General features: G+C 38.6%; 2 protein-coding genes across 3 annotated transcripts; both read right to left on the bottom strand.

Moving 5' to 3' along the window:
* Window positions 1-293: 293 nt before the first annotated feature.
* On the bottom strand, window positions 294-12,539 carry LOC122047443 (zinc finger MYM-type protein 1-like). Of its 2 annotated transcripts, XR_006130538.1 has the most exons (4): window positions 12,419-12,539; window positions 1,312-1,651; window positions 1,162-1,233; window positions 294-767 (listed from the first exon to the last, which is right to left on the bottom strand). XR_006130538.1 is itself a non-coding variant. In XM_042608751.1 (2 exons), the coding sequence occupies exon 1, from the start codon at window positions 2,933-2,935 to the stop codon at window positions 1,952-1,954; it is 984 nt and encodes a 327-aa protein (XP_042464685.1). In that variant the 5' UTR covers window positions 2,936-4,129; the 3' UTR covers window positions 1,157-1,233; window positions 1,312-1,951. The 2 variants fall into 2 exon arrangements, 1 of the variants encoding a protein (XP_042464685.1); XM_042608751.1 differs by lacking the exons at window positions 294-767; window positions 12,419-12,539 and having other exon boundaries at window positions 1,157-1,233; window positions 1,312-4,129.
* Window positions 12,540-13,953: 1,414 nt separating this feature from the next.
* On the bottom strand, window positions 13,954-15,522 carry LOC122047442 (phenylpropanoylacetyl-CoA synthase-like). Its single transcript, XM_042608750.1, has 3 exons — window positions 15,295-15,522; window positions 14,667-15,220; window positions 13,954-14,585 (listed from the first exon to the last, which is right to left on the bottom strand). The coding sequence occupies exons 1-3, from the start codon at window positions 15,467-15,469 to the stop codon at window positions 14,148-14,150; spliced, it is 1,167 nt and encodes a 388-aa protein (XP_042464684.1). The 5' UTR covers window positions 15,470-15,522; the 3' UTR covers window positions 13,954-14,147.
* Window positions 15,523-16,668: the final 1,146 nt, after the last annotated feature.

Below are 16,668 nucleotides of genomic sequence, written 5' to 3'. Positions count from 1 at the left end.
ATTTATGAGGTCTATAAAGATCGCTGGGGCATTTGTCACTCCGAATGATATCACCATAAACTTATAATGTCCATATCGAGTCCTAAAAGTCATCTTATGCACGTCCACTTCTCTTACCCTCAGCTGATGGTATCTTGATCAAAGATCTATCTTTGAAAATATCGATGCTCCTTGCAACTGATCAAATAAATCTTCGATTCTTGACAAAGGATACTTATTCTTCACTGTCACTCTATTCAACTCTTGATAATCGATACAGAGTCTCATACTTCCAACCTTTTTTTTCACGAATAATACTGGTGCACCACATTATGAAAAGCTTGGGCGAATGAATCCTTTATCCAGTAGCTCTTGAATATGATCTTTTAGTTCTTTCATTTATGTTGGTGCGAGATGATACAATGCCTTAGAGATTGACATCGTATATGGTATCATCTCAATGGACAATTCCACCTCTCTTTCCGGAGGAATGTCAGAGACATCCTCAAGAAATACACTAGGAAATTCTCGGACAACTTCGACCTCCTCCCAGGGGCGGAACCAAAAAAAAAATTCATGGGGGCTGAGTTACATAGATATTTTTTGGTGCGACTAAATAAAAATATTTAATAATTAAAGTTTTACATTAACTCTTGCATAATATATGATGCTGCAGAAACTATATACATGAAGTCTGAAATCTAATTGACAAAGAAGTTAAGCTCTAGCCTATTCATTTCCAGTGTGTTGATCCCTCCAAGGCTTTAACTCTTGCATAATATACGTTGCTGCAAAAACTATAGCCAAATGAACATGAACGTCACTCACATAAATCATAATATGCATGAAATTCTCATGACAGATAGTGTAGAACATAGCAAAAAAAGAGGTTCAGAATTTTAAGAAATCAACGATGAACAAAGAATACTTTAATAGCAAATATTCCCGCCAATACAGAAGCAATAAGAAATAGTTGTACATCTCATTTTGCAACCCACTTGATGACTACCAACATGAAACACTCTCCATGCAAAAGCTATTAGCCATTTTGCCTATTAAGTTAATCGCAACCAATTGATCTTGTTGAATACTTAAGATTCTCATTTAAACCATATAACAGACTAACAGACTGCAATACTAATACTTATAATATATGATTGAAATGATATTGTTAGAGTTTACCAAGAGTCCAAGAGACTAGAACTTGAGAGCCTTTCCTTTGTCCCACTTAATACTCGACCGAATCTCCATAACCTGATAAATTAACATTGAGAATATTTGATCTAACTTGTAAGAAAAAAAAAACTAGAAGTTTAGGAAAGATTAGTCTACCTTTCTTCCGGGTTGGCATAGAAGTCTGCGACGGCCGATGAGTCGATACAAAAGGAGATAATTGGATTCTACGAGACTGCATTCGTTGAAAATATTGTAATATTTGCTCATTTTCAATTGTAGAAAAAATATCCTTTTCAATATATACAACTGGACTGTCATTCATCTATTCATCTCCCATTCTATTGCGTAAATCAATCTTCACAGTCTTCATTGCAGAAAAAACTCGTTCAACCGAAGCAGTTGCAACTGGTAAAACTAATGCCAACTCTATCATACGATAAACCAATGGGAACACCAAATGTTTTTCAGTATCAACTAATTTCTGAGCAAGAATTCCCTAGTCATCAATTGAAGAAAAGTAAGGATCATCCCGCAGATTATAAAAGTAACTCATAAGTTGTTGTTCCAAAAATAAATAATCAGTACCACAGAAGTCCTCGGGATAAAAATAAGCAAGATGGATGAGTTTGTGAACATCAAATTGCGAGAAATAATTTCTTGGATGAAGACATGATATACAACCAAGCAATTCCGTACTAACTTCTGAAAAACGATTATTCATCTCTTGTATAATTAAATTAACAACCTAGCATTCAAATTTGCAACCATGATAACATTAATAATCAATGAAATCTCTTTAACAAAAAAAATAGATTTTTAGAAATAATACTTGACAAAAAATCTCCACACGATAATGATGAAAATTGGTGATGAGTTGCCCTCTACACCTGCCATGACCACGAGTTAGCATGTTGTCCTCCATATCAAGTATTGGAATCATATTCAATTCATAAAATGTGTTAACTTGTACCAAAATTATCTGCCATCCATATTCCCTGAAGTCTTGTAGTCGACATTTCACACTTCTAACCAAGGACATGGCTTGAACAATATTTTGATCCCCTTGTTGTAGGGAAAATGATAACTTATTTGTAATTCCCAATATATACTTCATCAAATGTAACACAAAAATAAATTGATAACTTTCCATCTTCTCAATTAAACCTGTGGCAACACCTTTATTCGCAGAATAAGAGGTATCATCATGTACATTTTCTAACACTTCTATCACTGAATACCACATAGAGCATAAACGAAATAATGTTAAGTAGTGTGATCCCCAACGAGTATCTCCAGGTCTTGCTAAATTAGTTTCTTGATTTTTTCCTTTTCCACTAGTAATTTCTCCACTTTCCAATTCAACAATTATCTTATCATGTTGAATCTTTCTAAGTTGATCTCTCCTCTTACAAGATGCTCCAGATATATTCACAATCATGGTTATATACCCAAAAAATTCACTCACAGTAAAATTATCATGGGCAACAGCAACAAGAACTAATTGGAGCTGATGAGAGAAACAATGAACATACATTGCAAATGGATTTTCTTGTAGTATCAGGGATTTCAATCCATTAAACTCGCCACGCATATTTGAAGCTCCATCATATCCTTGGCCTCTCAATATAGATAATGATAAACCATGTTGCACAAATAAAGCATCAATAGCCATTTTCAAAGAATGAGAACTAGTGTCAGGCACATGCACAACTGCAAGAAATCGTTCAATCACACATCCTTCTTTATTCACATACCTCAAAACAACTCCCATCAATATCATAGATTATAGCAAGTGTGATCTCTGAAGCATAAGCACGTGTTAAATCCTTTTGAATTTTTGGGGAAGTCAATTGATTGTTTGCAGGAGCATTTTGTTTTATAACTTTAGAAACCTCTTCATTTCGTTGACTATACCATTCAAGCAACTCAAGAAAATTACCTTTATTTGAAGAACTAGTTGACTCATCGTGTCCTCGAAAAGGTAACCCTTGCTTCAATAAAAAGCGTGTCACATCCAACATTGCTGTTAAACAAGTGCGATAATCAATTTCCATATCGCGACTATGTACTCGTAAATATTCCCCACACTATGCCTTTGATCTTGAAATGCCTCAAATTGTATTCTAGCTTCATTGTGACAACTATTCACAGTCCTCATATGACGATTGAATCTTTCTAATGCCCTTTTCCAATTGTTGTATTCATCTTTTATAAAGGCATTATCTACATTTTCTTTATTTAACGGTTTGAAAAGATAACACCAAAAGTAAAATGCAGCATCTTTTGATATGCTATACTCTAGCCATGTATATTTGTTATACCAAGTTCCTTGAAAACTTCTTTCTTGATTACCAAAAGTTGTTTTCGGATACACATGACCATTTGGTTGACAAGGCCCTCGGAGCACATACTCTCTTCGAGCTTGATCTCGAATAGCAATATCAAATTCTTCAATTGGTTTTCATAATCCCGGATCACTAACAATATCATCTAAATTTAATTCTACACGAGATTGATTTTCCACTTGTTCAATAACATTCGGCTCATTAGAGGAGCCAGAGCTGGAACTACGAGTTCGTTTAAAAAATCTCTCCATATCATACACAAATAAATAACTAAAAATAAATTATGTAATGAAAAAATATATATTGAACTAAAACTTTAATAAACTACCAATCTACCACTAGGTCCACTACAAATGCAATAGAAAACTAAACTTTAATAAATTATGTAATGAAAAATGTACAAATGCAATTCTGTACATTAAACTAAAACTTTAATAAATTATGTAATGGAAAAATATACAAATGCAATTCTATACATTTTACAAAAAAACATGAAATAATAATGAAAAACTACCAATCTAATAGAAAACTAAATTTCAATGGTAAAATGATATTCTAATTTCTATACATTTCCAAAAAAAATCAAACTGTAAAAAAAAAATAAAACACAACAAATCTAAGTTCAAAGTTCAAACCTTATGGAGAAATGACGTTGGAACTTGGAGCCTTAGAGATTCAGTTGCCGGTTGGAGAATGGAGAATACTGCCACCACAGCGCCGCTTGCCACTTGGCTGTTCGCGAGCGAGACCACGGGTCCGCGACTCCACTGAGGCTTAGAGGCACTGACTACCGCACTTGGAGACTTGGTTGGAGGATTGGAGCCTTAGACTCTAGAGCCTTGGAGGAGAGTTGGAGTTGGAGAGGAAGAGATTAGGGATTTAGGGTTTCCGCCGCCGTTCTGTGAAGCAGCAGCGAAGAGGGCAAATCGGCAAGTCGGCAACGAATTAAAGAAAATAAAAGCAGATGTCATGTTTAATGTTTTTATTTTTTTTATTATTATTTCATTTATTTAACATGGGCCCACTTACTACTAAGTTGTATACTTGTATATTATTTAATTAAAAATACTAGGAAAGTAAGAATATGAAAAAAACGCCTCGTTCTCGCCGTCACTGCACCTGCACCTGCACGACACACCACACAAACGCACCGGTGCACCGCCCGCATCGGCACCGCGCCACCGCCTTGTTAGAATGTATACTTAAAGCCTAGCTTTTGGTATAAAATATTTATCTAGAAATAAGAATCACATTGGTCAAATGTCTACATTTGTGATAAATGTAGTTGTTCAATTAATTTATATTGTAGATAACATGGTGTGTGGTGTCACACACGGAAGATCATGTTATCAGTACCTTATAAATTATAAACAGTAGCTCACGACCATGATGGAAAGGAACAAACCATTGGAAGGTCGTAGTGTAATTAGGTGTTAGTTTATCTTAACTATATAATTACACTAGTACACTAAGAGTGTATTGAGTAGGACCATTAGAGGCCGTTTCTTTTATACTGACTTTATAAAGGAACAAAGACCTCAGTTATTATGGAAGTGTGTGCTCTTAATCCTAATATAATAACAAGCACATATATTTGATATTTATTTCTTTAATTTATCAATGGGTGAGATTTAGTTCGATGAATCAATAAGCCCGATAAGTTGGGAAATGATATCACTTATAGTGTGTGTTGATTATAGAAGGAAATCGTGTCCTAGGAATCTAGGTTGAGAATGTCCCCAAGAGGAGCTCATAAGGATTGTCGTGTAAACCTCGCAGGTGACTTAAGTCCGACATGATGATGAAGTTGAGTGGTACTACTGAGTTAGATATTAATTAAGTAAGTTGTCAAGAACTTACTTAATTAGTGGACATTGTTATCTTAAACACAGGGAGACTAACACACTCATGATAGAAGGAGCCCAAAATGTAATTTGGATCGGTAGTTCAATAATAGTTCTCTAGTGGAATGAATTATTATTGATAAAATTAAGTTGTGTGTTCGGGCAGACGGGATGCTTAATTTTATCGGAGACCAAAACCAATTCCTCCTCTCATTCCCTATCGTAGCCTCTAGTATATGAGATTTATACCCACCGATACCACCTTCTTACCCATCTAACGGGTCCAAGCCAGCTTGGAACCCAAGCTGTGGCCGCCAAGTGGATGAGCCGTAGGTGGTCGGCCAAAGCTTGGGTCCCAAGCTTAGGTGGCCACTAGAATATTAAAAGGATTTTTATTAAAATTATTTCATGTGGATATCATGATTTTAAAGAGAGTTTAAAATTAAAAATTTCCTTTTATAGCTTTCTACAAAAGATTAAGAGAAGAGATTAATCTCTTTCCTTATTTGTAGTTTAAAAGGATGGTTTTAATTTTGGTAAAACTTTCCTAATTTGTAAATCATCTACATGTTTAAAAGAGAGTTTAAAATTTGAAATCTTTCCTTATTTGTTGATTGAAAGGAGGATTTTAAATTTTTAAGAAAACTTTCCTTTTTAACCATGTTCATGATTTAAAAGAGAGTTAAAAATTAAATATTCTCTTTTATAAGTTTCCTCAAGAGATTAAGAAAAGATTTGATATCTTTCCTTATTTGTAGATTAAAAGAGATTTTAATTTTAGAGATAACTTTCTTTTTATCCACATGTTTAAAAGAAAGATTTTAATTTATAAAATTTTCTTTTATTAACCAATCAAGGGATGAAAATTATTGAGAAATTTTTATAAATTTCTAGAGACAAATTAGAAGTTTTAATTAATTAAAACTCTCCTCGTTTGTAGCTTTAATATGGTTATAATTGATGAGAAGAAAATTATTTTAATTAAATAAATTTTCTTTTCAACGGCAAAAGAATTAAGAAAGTTTTTATTAAATTTTCCTTATTCGCAAGACCAAGGATTATAAAAGAGGGGTAGAGGAGGCTTCATGGAGAAGAACTCTATTCTATTTTTCCTCTCTTTCTCCTTGGGTGTGTGCCCTTTCTTTCCTCTCCTCTCCTTTGTGTGGCGAAACCTTCTGGTGGAGATAGCTTTGGTGGCGGATCTAAGAAGGAGAAGAAGGAGAGAAAAGAAGCCTCTTTTCTAGCATCCCTTGGAGCATGGTGGTGGTGGCCGAACCTCTTCATCCTAGGAGAAGTTTTGATGGCCGAAACTTGTAAGGAAGAAGAAGGTGCTTGGTGGTTCTCATCTTGGAAGATCGTTGCCCACACAACGTCCGAGGTTAGAAGAGGAATATGGTAGAAGATCAAGAGGTTTTCTAAAAGGTATAACTAGTAATTTTTCTTTACGCATCATACTAGTTATTTTTGGAAATAATACTAAATACAAGAGGCATACGATTCTAGTGTTTCGAATTTGTTTTCGATATAGTGTTCTTTTGTTTTTCTTTTCCTTGTGATTTGATTGTTCTTTTTGGTTGACCTAAAGTTATTTTAGGAAATTAAATATTAACTTTCCTTAAAAGGTTTTGTCTAGTCGGTGGTGGTTGCTCCCATATCCAAGAAGGCCATGTGCCTCACCACGTCAGTACTGGGAACCAATTTTGGAAATTAATATTTAATGAAATTAATAACTTAGGTGATTTGGATCAAACGTGTTAAGTTCCGCAGGAGATCCAAGTCAAAACCTAAAAGAACAAATAGATTAAGTTTTGGATCAAACGTGTTAAGTTCTGCAGGCGATCCAAAATTTAATTTAAAAGAACACATGGTAGCTAGGAAAAGGTTCAGACCTTTGTACAAAATTTTTGTACAGTGGAACCTCTAGGTTTTCTGAGTAGCAACCAACACGCCTGACCGCCGCACCGGTGCACGGCGCACCGCGGCACCGCGCCTACACGACTACACCGGCACTGGCAGCAAGCGCCATGGGCGGGCGTCCAAGTGGGGGAGGCTGAAGCTGTTGGAACCCCAAGGTTGTTTTGGTGTGATCAACAAGTTAAGTTAGGTCCTGTGTATTTAACCTTATGTCTAAGTGTGCAGGAGCTTAGGAACACAGGTAGTCGAGCGGAAGACGCAGCTAGCGAGAAGGACGGCACGGGAAGGAGGCCTTGCGGAAGAGTACACCGGACGAGAAGGAAGCAGCGGTGGTTCCGAGGGACGAAAGTGGGAGCGAAGATTGCTCGGGAGCAAGAGACGCAGCTAACGAGAAGACCGAGAGAGGAAGACTGCGGATGAGTACGCCGGCGGACGAGAAGGAAACACGCTGCAATTCCCGAGGGACGAGAAGCCGAGGGAAGCACGCCCGAGAAGACCGGAAGTTGGGTTGGGTGAGCCCTTTTCCGGATGGCACCCAAGAGAGCGGATCCGAGGAGAAGAACCGGACCGAGGAGGGATCGAACCAGAGAAGAGGTCCCGGACAAAAAGTCAACGATGTTGACTTTGGGCTCGGGGCGCCCGCCCGGACCTGATTTTTGACGGATCGAGTCAAACTCGATCTGAACGTTGGGATAAAATTTATCCTCTCAGGGCACCTGGAACCCTCAGGGCGCCACCAAGGCTATAAATATAGCCTTGGTCAAGAAGCTTTAATCAACTCAAGAATTAGCATTCCAACACTTGTCCACCTTTCTAAGCTTTCAACTTGTGTAAGAGGCTTCTCCGTCCGAAGGAGTTTTTAGTGCGATCACTTTCCTTGGATTAACAACCTCCCCGGTTGTAACCAAGTCAAACACGGTGCCTCGTTTATTTCTTGTATTTCTGCTTAGCTAATTTTATACAAGTGTTAGTTTAAGAGTTCGAGAAGGGTTGCTTTTGTTTTTTTTACAGGGCTATTCAACCCCCCCTTCTAGCCGGCCCAACGGTCCCACAGAAGCCTCCTCTCATCTTCTTGCGTCGCTTAGAAATTTTCTTGTCGTCCGACGATGTCAATGGACCCCCTCAGCCCCCCCAGTCGGTCCGCCACTGCATCCTCCACCTTCTGGCCGATTGTATCAAGTATCGAAACAACATTGGCTAGAAATCCTTGGCAGCCCCTCATCATAAGCTTCCTCGCACTGATGCAAGAAATGAGGTGCGACTTTTACTTGTTCTTGGCTGTCTCAAAAATAAACAACTCTCCGCAGAGTGGTCAGACGGATATCGACCTTCCCCAGAAGTTGATCGAAGCTCCATTCTGCGATAACTAATCCATTCCCAGAATAATGTCGAACTTAGGCATTGGAAACACAATAAGATCTAGCCGAATCACATGCTCCTGCAGTCTAAGCTTCATGTCCTTCGTCATCCAGGTAGATAACATCTACTTGCTAGAAGGTCTGGTGACTCTAAACCCAATCCCCACGTCTTCCGATAAGATTCCCAGTCACTTTATGAAGGTCTCAGATATAAATGAGTGTGTAGCTCCCGAATCTAACAAAGCATAGAAAACTACACCTGTGATAGATATTCTACCTGAGACAACATACCATCACATCCATTTAAGCCTAAAAATTTTCAAAAATTGCCCATTAAGTCCCTTAAAGTTTCGAATTGATCAAATTCTAATCCTTATTATGCTTGTAACCCTATATTTCACGTCCATAATCTTCTTATTCGTGATCCCATCTTAAATCATGTAAGAATTCGAGACATGCAATCCTAAGTCACCAGGTTCAGATTACCTCAACTAATTTCGCCCCCCCCCAAATGCGTAACATTTTATGCAATAGGTAATAAGTACGTCAAATTAGTTGAATTATCTATAATAAGCGTAGTGTCTGACTCTACTTTCTTGGCATGCATTATAAATGCTCATCCGATAATAGGTTCTCGCAACTTTGGACATTCTTTAGCTTTGTGCCCATCTCCTCTGTATTTGAAGCACTTGTAGGTACTCCACAAACACTTGCTATAGTGCCGACGATTGCACTCTTGGCACAACGGCTTCTCCTCTATTGTTTGGGCAGCCACTCCCTGTGGTTGTTGCTTAAGTTTCCCCTGAGGCTTCGATTGTCCCTGTCCTTTCTGTGGTCTTGTATATAATTTCTTATTCTGTTATTGTTGTTGTTGTGGGGGGTCTCTTTCTTTGCACCTCCCACTTGATATCTTCCAAGGACTTCTTAACTCTGTAGGCTTTAGTGACAATGTCATATACTCAATCGGATCGACCAGCAGAACATCCCGGCGGATGGTAAGCTTGAGACCATCCAAAAAGTGCCTCAACTTTTCAATAGAATTATTTGTGATTAGGGGCACAAAATAACATCCTCTATCAAGCTTCTTGACAAACTCATCAATAGACAGGTCTCCCTATCGGAGACTCATAAACTCCCTCGTCAGCCTTAATCTCACATTAACAGTGAAGTACTTTTCATATAAAATCCTCTTGAACTCCTCTTAGGTCAGGGTATTCTGATCAACCTTTCTTCTAGCTCCCTCCCACCATAGAGAATCATCATCCTTTAGCAGATATATGGCATATCGAACCCTGTCAGTGTCAGCTATATTCATGTATTGGTAAATCACCTCCAAGGATCAGATCCACCCCTCAGTAACAAAGGGATCAATAGTACTAGCAAAATCCTTAAGGTCCATCCTCCTGAACTACACATACACATCCTCCTGTTGTCCCCTATGGGCATTACCAATATGCTACTCACAGAGTTGAGTCATTCCTTCTAGTATTCGGGTAACAATATCTAGTGGTAGAGGTGGGTGGTCGAGCGTAGCATGTCTCTTCTCCTCATGTTCTCCTCTATCTCGGCCATCTTTCCTATGCCTTTGATAGACCTGTCTTGGAGACATACCTATATATATATCATCCAATCTCATTCATAACCATCTTTCACTTTTTTGAAACATCTAACCGTTTAACTTTTATATCATAAAAGTATTTAAATTCAGCATGTACAATTCAAGCGGTAATAACTCACAAACTTGGGGCTCAGCTCTTGGATTCCCCGGAACTGGAAGTACACCTCCCTCACAAAATCTTCGCTTTGATACCAATTGAAATGATTATAAGTTTTTTTTATATATTCCATGCACCATATATCATTCTAATGAAATAATCGACCGCACTCAATGAACCATACCCCTGCATTCAAACCCATTACGAATATCAAAAAGGAAGGAAAGTTTTTAAACCAGTTAAACATCCTGAAAATATGAATTCAATATAATTTTATTCTCTAAATCATAAATACTGTTTATTTATTTTTTTGTTGGATCGCAAGGTCCATAAGAGTGTATTGTCTAGTCTAGTTTGGCCAAGGTTCCAAGCCTCCAACATCATCAGTTTCTTCACCTGTCACAAACCAAATCTCGTGAGTCTAACTCGGTACCTCCGAACATAAATAGTTGCATGCATCATTAAAACTACCTATAGTTGAAAAGTTGAAATTCATTGTTAAAGAAATAGTAAACAGGAATATAGGCATCTATCATAAAATGCCAAATTTTGAGTGTCACACAACATTTCATGTAGCCTTTAAAATCATTATACATCAAATATCCTTTATCCGTTATTCGATTGATTAATCTATATAACCATGGTACCAGGCGACGGGACGTCACAACTCTCGTCATTGGGTCGTGACTAAATATATAAATTTGGTATTGGAGTCCCTCTGGGGCTTTGCCCTGTAAATGGAGTCCCTTTGGGGCCTTGACCCTCACATAATTTTCATTAATCCTCATCGTTATTGTCATTTTCATCATTTCTATTAAGGCAACCATGCATCATGACCTTATCAAGTCTTGTTAGGCTACCTAAAGTCTAAATAAACATTCATATCATCAATCTACATAAGGCTCAAATAACATGTATATCGTTAACTATATGAAGCTCAATAAACATGGATATCATCAATTACATGAAGTTCAATAGGCATGGATATCATTAACTACATGAAGCTCAATAAGCATGAATATCATTAACTACATAAAGCTAATTAAATAGTCATACCATTAATCTAAATGAATCTCAAATAACATGCTTATGGTTAGCTATGTGAAGCTCAATAAGCATAAATATCATCAATTACATGAAGTTCAATAGATGTGGATATCATTAACTACATGAAGCTCAATAAGCATGAATATCATTAACTACATAAAGCTAATTAAACAGTGATACCATTAATCTACATGTGGGTCAAATAAGCATGCATATTACTAACTACGGGAAGCTAAATAAACATGAACATCATTAACCCTATAAGGCTAAATAACATCTACACTCCTAGACCTCCTTGAACATCAGGTGATCAACCATTCGTCAAAATCTGCTACACACCCGCACACCCTTCAACAACTTCTCAAACCTTGCTGCAAATAGCCCCAAGTATTCCTCAAAAAATCTGCTACATATAGCTCTCGAAAACCTGCCCCATAAAATGATCAAGTCATAGCCCCATGCAAAACCCAGCATGCATGCAAAACCCAGCATGCAGGGATGAACTCAAAAATTGCGCCTTAGAGACACCGATCCTCTCATCTTGAAACGAACTCTACCTTGCGACTCAACTCCCTCCCTACCATAAGTAAGTCTCGTGTCCCAACCCTCTTTAAACCTCCTGGACTTCATCCTAAAGAATCCCAAAACATTGCAACACCCCCTGCAGGTTTCCAGCAACAATACTCGACAAGAATAGCAAGATCAGAAGGAAAGAAACGCAGCAACATCCCCTGCAGGTTTTCAGCAACATACTTGACAAGACCAGCAAGATCTAAAGGAAAGTTTTCACCCTAAGGAATCCCCAAAACGTAGCAACCTCCCTTGCAGTTTTCAGCAACAATACTCGATAAGAACAACAAGATCTAAAGGAAAAACTTAAGGAACTTCAAGAAGCCCCGTTGTCATTTAACAAGACATGCTTCTATGTATTTTCATGAAAGATTTCAGTAAGCACCAATACTATAAATTACATTGGGGGGTAAAAGAAGGGTTTAAGAGGTGCCTTTGCGCTTGGAGGCTTGGTGTTGGCTGGTTCTTACCTCCAAGGTTGAAGCCTCCTCTCCCCTTCTTGCTTGCCACTAAGACCTCTCCCTCTCCTTTCTTGCTTGCCGCCGAGAGCCTTCCCTATCCTTTTCCTTTATTTTTTTTTCGCCACCCCTCCTCAACCCCTCATTTTATAAGCAAACTAAATCCTAGGGTTGAATTCATTCATTACCAATTGGGCCGAGCCCATAAGTCCTTAAATACATAATTACTTCAAAGAAAAGTTTATTATCATTGTCTCTCTTTGAATTTTCTTTTTAAAAAAACTGGATCTTACACTTGGCTCAGTTAGTTCTTGGGTATTTGGAGAAGAAGTGTTGCTGAATTTTCTACCACCAAGAGGTAATCCAAAGAAAGAAAAGAGTAGACAATGCAAAGTTCCTCACTGGAAATCCTAAAAGTTGTTCTCGATTAAATTTTATCTTTACGTTCTTATTTTCTTGTTGTATTATTATACTTGAGCTTGTATGAGACTTCTCCACCTCCGAGAATGAGGTTTTTATAGTGCATCTGTGAGAGTAAGGAATGACCTCTAGATTACTCACATCAAGAAGGTGAATACCAATTGATAAAATGAAGGTGTTAGCATTGTTTCAAGTTTTTCGCTGTAAACTAAGTTCCAAGAAGCGATCGAAATTATTCACCCCCCTTAGTTCTCTACATATCCTAACAAAAGGTACTTAGTGAACCAACTTGGACATAACTTGTATGGAGTTCCAAAAGATATTTATCTCATTCTTACAAAATTTAAGTGTATGTCAACACGTTAGGAAGAGTAGGATGACATATTAGGATAACTACTTCATTGATTAGTTTTGTAGCTGTTGCTTTTATGATTGATATGTGTGTGCATCATTGCTTAATCTTGTTATGCATTTTTAATTTGTATATTGACCACTTCCAATAAAATAACTTTCTTCCATCTCACCAAAAACTTAAGACTATCTTTATTTTATATCGAGCCACCTAACCACTAGTAAAATATAGGATGATGATTTTTAAGTTATGATGCATATTTTGGATCACATATCATCAACATATACAAAATGGAAAATGGACAATTATAGGAAAGACTTATGTATTACTGATGTGCCTTAAGTCCACATGCTTATGATTTAAAAAATTCTTTAAAAAATGCTTTGGATGATATACTTGATGTTTACAAAATGTCTTAATGCTTGCCTTTCACTATAACAAAACAAAGTCGTTTAGCGACAGAAATACTAGTCACTAATTGAACATAGCGGCCGACTAACAACTGATTTTTGTTGTCGCTGTGAAATTGATGGCTAATCGGTCCTACCTTTGTATTGATTTCTATAAGTTTGATGTTTTCAGAGAAATGATATTTTGCTTGGTATATTTCCTCTAACAAGTTTTCTTTACATAGTTATCTTCTATTAAATTTTATAAGAATTTTTAAAATTCAACTATAGAATGTTTTAGAATTCAATTGACTGTTGCAAAAATTCAATCGAGTGTGCAAAAATTCAATCGAATGACAAAGCATTTAGTAACAGAGCCAGAAACAGAGCGGCAAATTCCATTTTATTTAATTTTTCGATAGATTGATTCGTCTCCGACACATATGAATCTTTTACAGATTTTACCACTTCGAAATCTACAACAAAGATGTGATTCTTACCATAATTAGGATAAAAGATGATCAAATTATAGATATTATGGTATGTTTGTTTCCATTTATGGATGCTTATCCTTAGCTCATCAAGTGGGGACGCTACGGAGGACGACGGTCTCGATGGAGAGGCCAGGGCCGAAGCCCAAGAGCACGCCCCACTCGTCTCCCTCGCCGGTGGTGGCGCGGCCCTCCGCCGCCGACCGCTTCCGCATCTCGTCGAGGATGAACAGCACGGTGGCGCTCTGCATGTTGCCGAACTCGCTGAGCACGTGCCGCGTCGCCGCCAGCCGCTCCTTTTGCAGTCCGAGCCGCGCCTCCACCTGGTCGAGGATCGCCCGGCCGCCGGGGTGCACCACCCAGAACAGCTGGTTCCAGTCCGTCAATCCCAGCGGCGCGCACGCCGCCACCAGACTCTGCTCGATGTTGCTCGCGATGATGGCCGGCAGCTGGCTTTTCAGGTGGAAGGTCAGACCGATCTCGCGCAGGTGGCCGCCCACCGCCTCCGCGCTTTCTGGCAGCATCACCTGCGTCGTCAAAGTTTTGATTTTGATTTTGATTTTCACTCTGTTCGATATAAAATGATCAATTTTGTGCGAAATCTTTACCTGAGAAGCAGAGGCGACTTCGAAAATGGAGCGCTCGACGCCGTCGATGGGGTCGGATCCGACGACGAGGGCGGCGGCGCCGTCGCCGAAGAGCGCCTGCACGAAGAGGCTCTCGATGTGGGCTGCGTCGGGGCCGCGGTAGGAGAGCACGGTGACCTCAGAGCAGACGGCGAGCACCCGGGCGCCGCGGTTGTTCTCGGCGAGGTCCTTGGCGACGCGGAGCGCAGTGCCGCCGGCGTGGCATCCGACGTTGTAGAGCATGACGCGGTTGACGGACATGGGGAGGCCGAGCATCTTGAGGAGCTGGAGGTCGGAGCCGGGCATGTCGACGCCGCTGGCCGAACAGAACACGAGGTGCGTAATGTCCGACTTGGGCCGGCCCCACTCCTTGATGGCCTTCTCAGCCGCCTCCTTCGCCAGCTCCGGTATCGCCGCCACCACGATCGCCTGCCGGGCGTCGAACGACGGCGCCATCGGGGCCAGCAGACTCGGATTCTTCCTCAGAATATCTTCCGTCAGGTACAAGTGCCGCTTCCTGATCGCCGCTCGCTCACCTACATCGTCGACGATTTCAATTTTTTTGTTTCCTGCACTTCCAATCAATAATTTGACATCGTCGGAATCTTACAGATGCGCCGGAACTTGGCCTTGAGGTCCTGCAGGTGCTCGCAGTCGGTGACCCGGAAGTAGAAGTCAGGATAAGCGCTCTGGTCGACGACGTTGGCGGGGTTGGCGGTGCCGATGGCCAGGATCGTCGCCGGCCCTTCGGCGCTCTGTGTCGTTCGGAAAACGGTGGTCTCCATGGCCGGCGAGCAAGCAAAGACGGCGATCTGGTCTTAGCTGCTGAAACCGAACTCCGAGTTGGTCGATTTATATAGAATCGTTCGATCGAAAATGAACCGGAGTTGGTAGACGGCAAAAACAAAACAAAAAGGAAAAGACAAATAAACAATGAGGAGTCCTTTTTTATTGTATAGAAAAGGACACTTTATTTTATTATATTATATTATGTGTGTAAGTGTATTGTTTGATTAGTTTTGAGTTTTTGACAACCAATTTCGATTTTTTTTTGATAAACCCATTTCAAATTTAAAATTTGAATAGATCGGACGGACTTACCCATTGTAACGGTTATATATTCATAGCTACCCTAAGACATATATAATATGTTTAAAATATTTATATTATAACAAATTTTTCCTTATAACAACGGTAATTTTATTTTTACAAATTAAATTTATTATTTTTACAGTAAAATATAGGTGGTAAACAATCTAATAGTCTAACATATTTTTTTAATTTTATTAGAGAAAAATAAGAATCGGTGAATATTTGAGCGACTACGTGAGCTAGGATGCAGATTTATCTCATTCATATAATTATTAATATTTAATATATGATGAGAGATAATAATATCAAATAATATATTATTTAATATATTATTTCATAACTGAGTTGATCACTACAGAAATGGGCAATGATTGATTTTTAATGAAATTGATAAAAACACCTTCACATGTAATTATCTATTTGATTTTCTGATAATTATAGGGCGATCGTACGGAGCATCCGTAGTTAATGGAGGACCTTTGCATAAATATAAGGAGATTGATGGATGTTATTTTCATATAAAAAAATAGATAAATAAAGGAAAGACGTTCATTGAAAAAACATTTTGCTCAAAGGAAAATGTGGCCGTCCAATGTTGACTTTTTGGTCAACATCGACTGCGTTTGGTGGTTGGAGAAGACGGACGGACGGTGTCCCGTTAGAAGAGTAGTGGGTACAATTAGGGCACGTTTGAATTGGGAAATGATTGGTTGATTGATTCATTATTGATGTCACGTCACATCGACGACTGAGGCTCGATCATCTCTACCAACCTCAAAAATCAAATTATTTAAAAAATTATTAAAATAGTATGTTCAGTTATAATTTAATATGTAAAACCTATATCTTTATTTTGAATTAATATGTCATATCATCATGAACTAATTTACAC

Source organism: Zingiber officinale, chromosome 2B (genome assembly GCF_018446385.1).
Source record: "Zingiber officinale cultivar Zhangliang chromosome 2B, Zo_v1.1, whole genome shotgun sequence".
Taxonomy (NCBI): domain Eukaryota; kingdom Viridiplantae; phylum Streptophyta; class Magnoliopsida; order Zingiberales; family Zingiberaceae; genus Zingiber; species Zingiber officinale.
The sequence above is the reverse complement of the archived record's forward strand: the minus strand, read 5'-3'. Positions and strand labels throughout refer to the sequence as shown.

What these genes read in the sequence shown, in the direction of transcription:
- LOC122047442 (XM_042608750.1), bottom strand. Translation starts at nt 15,469, where the DNA reads ATGGAGACCACCGTTTTCCGAACGACACAGAGCGCCGAAGGGCCGGCG. An exon ending in GGCCAAGTTCCGGCGCATCT is followed by an intron (nt 15,221 to 15,294) that starts GTAAGATTCCGA and finishes TCGACGATGTAG; the next exon opens with GTGAGCGAGCGGCGATCAGG. An exon ending in AAGTCGCCTCTGCTTCTCAG is followed by an intron (nt 14,586 to 14,666) that starts GTAAAGATTTCG and finishes TTGACGACGCAG; the next exon opens with GTGATGCTGCCAGAAAGCGC.
- LOC122047443 (XM_042608751.1), bottom strand. Translation starts at nt 2,935, where the DNA reads ATGATATTGATGGGAGTTGTTTTGAGGTATGTGAATAAAGAAGGATGT.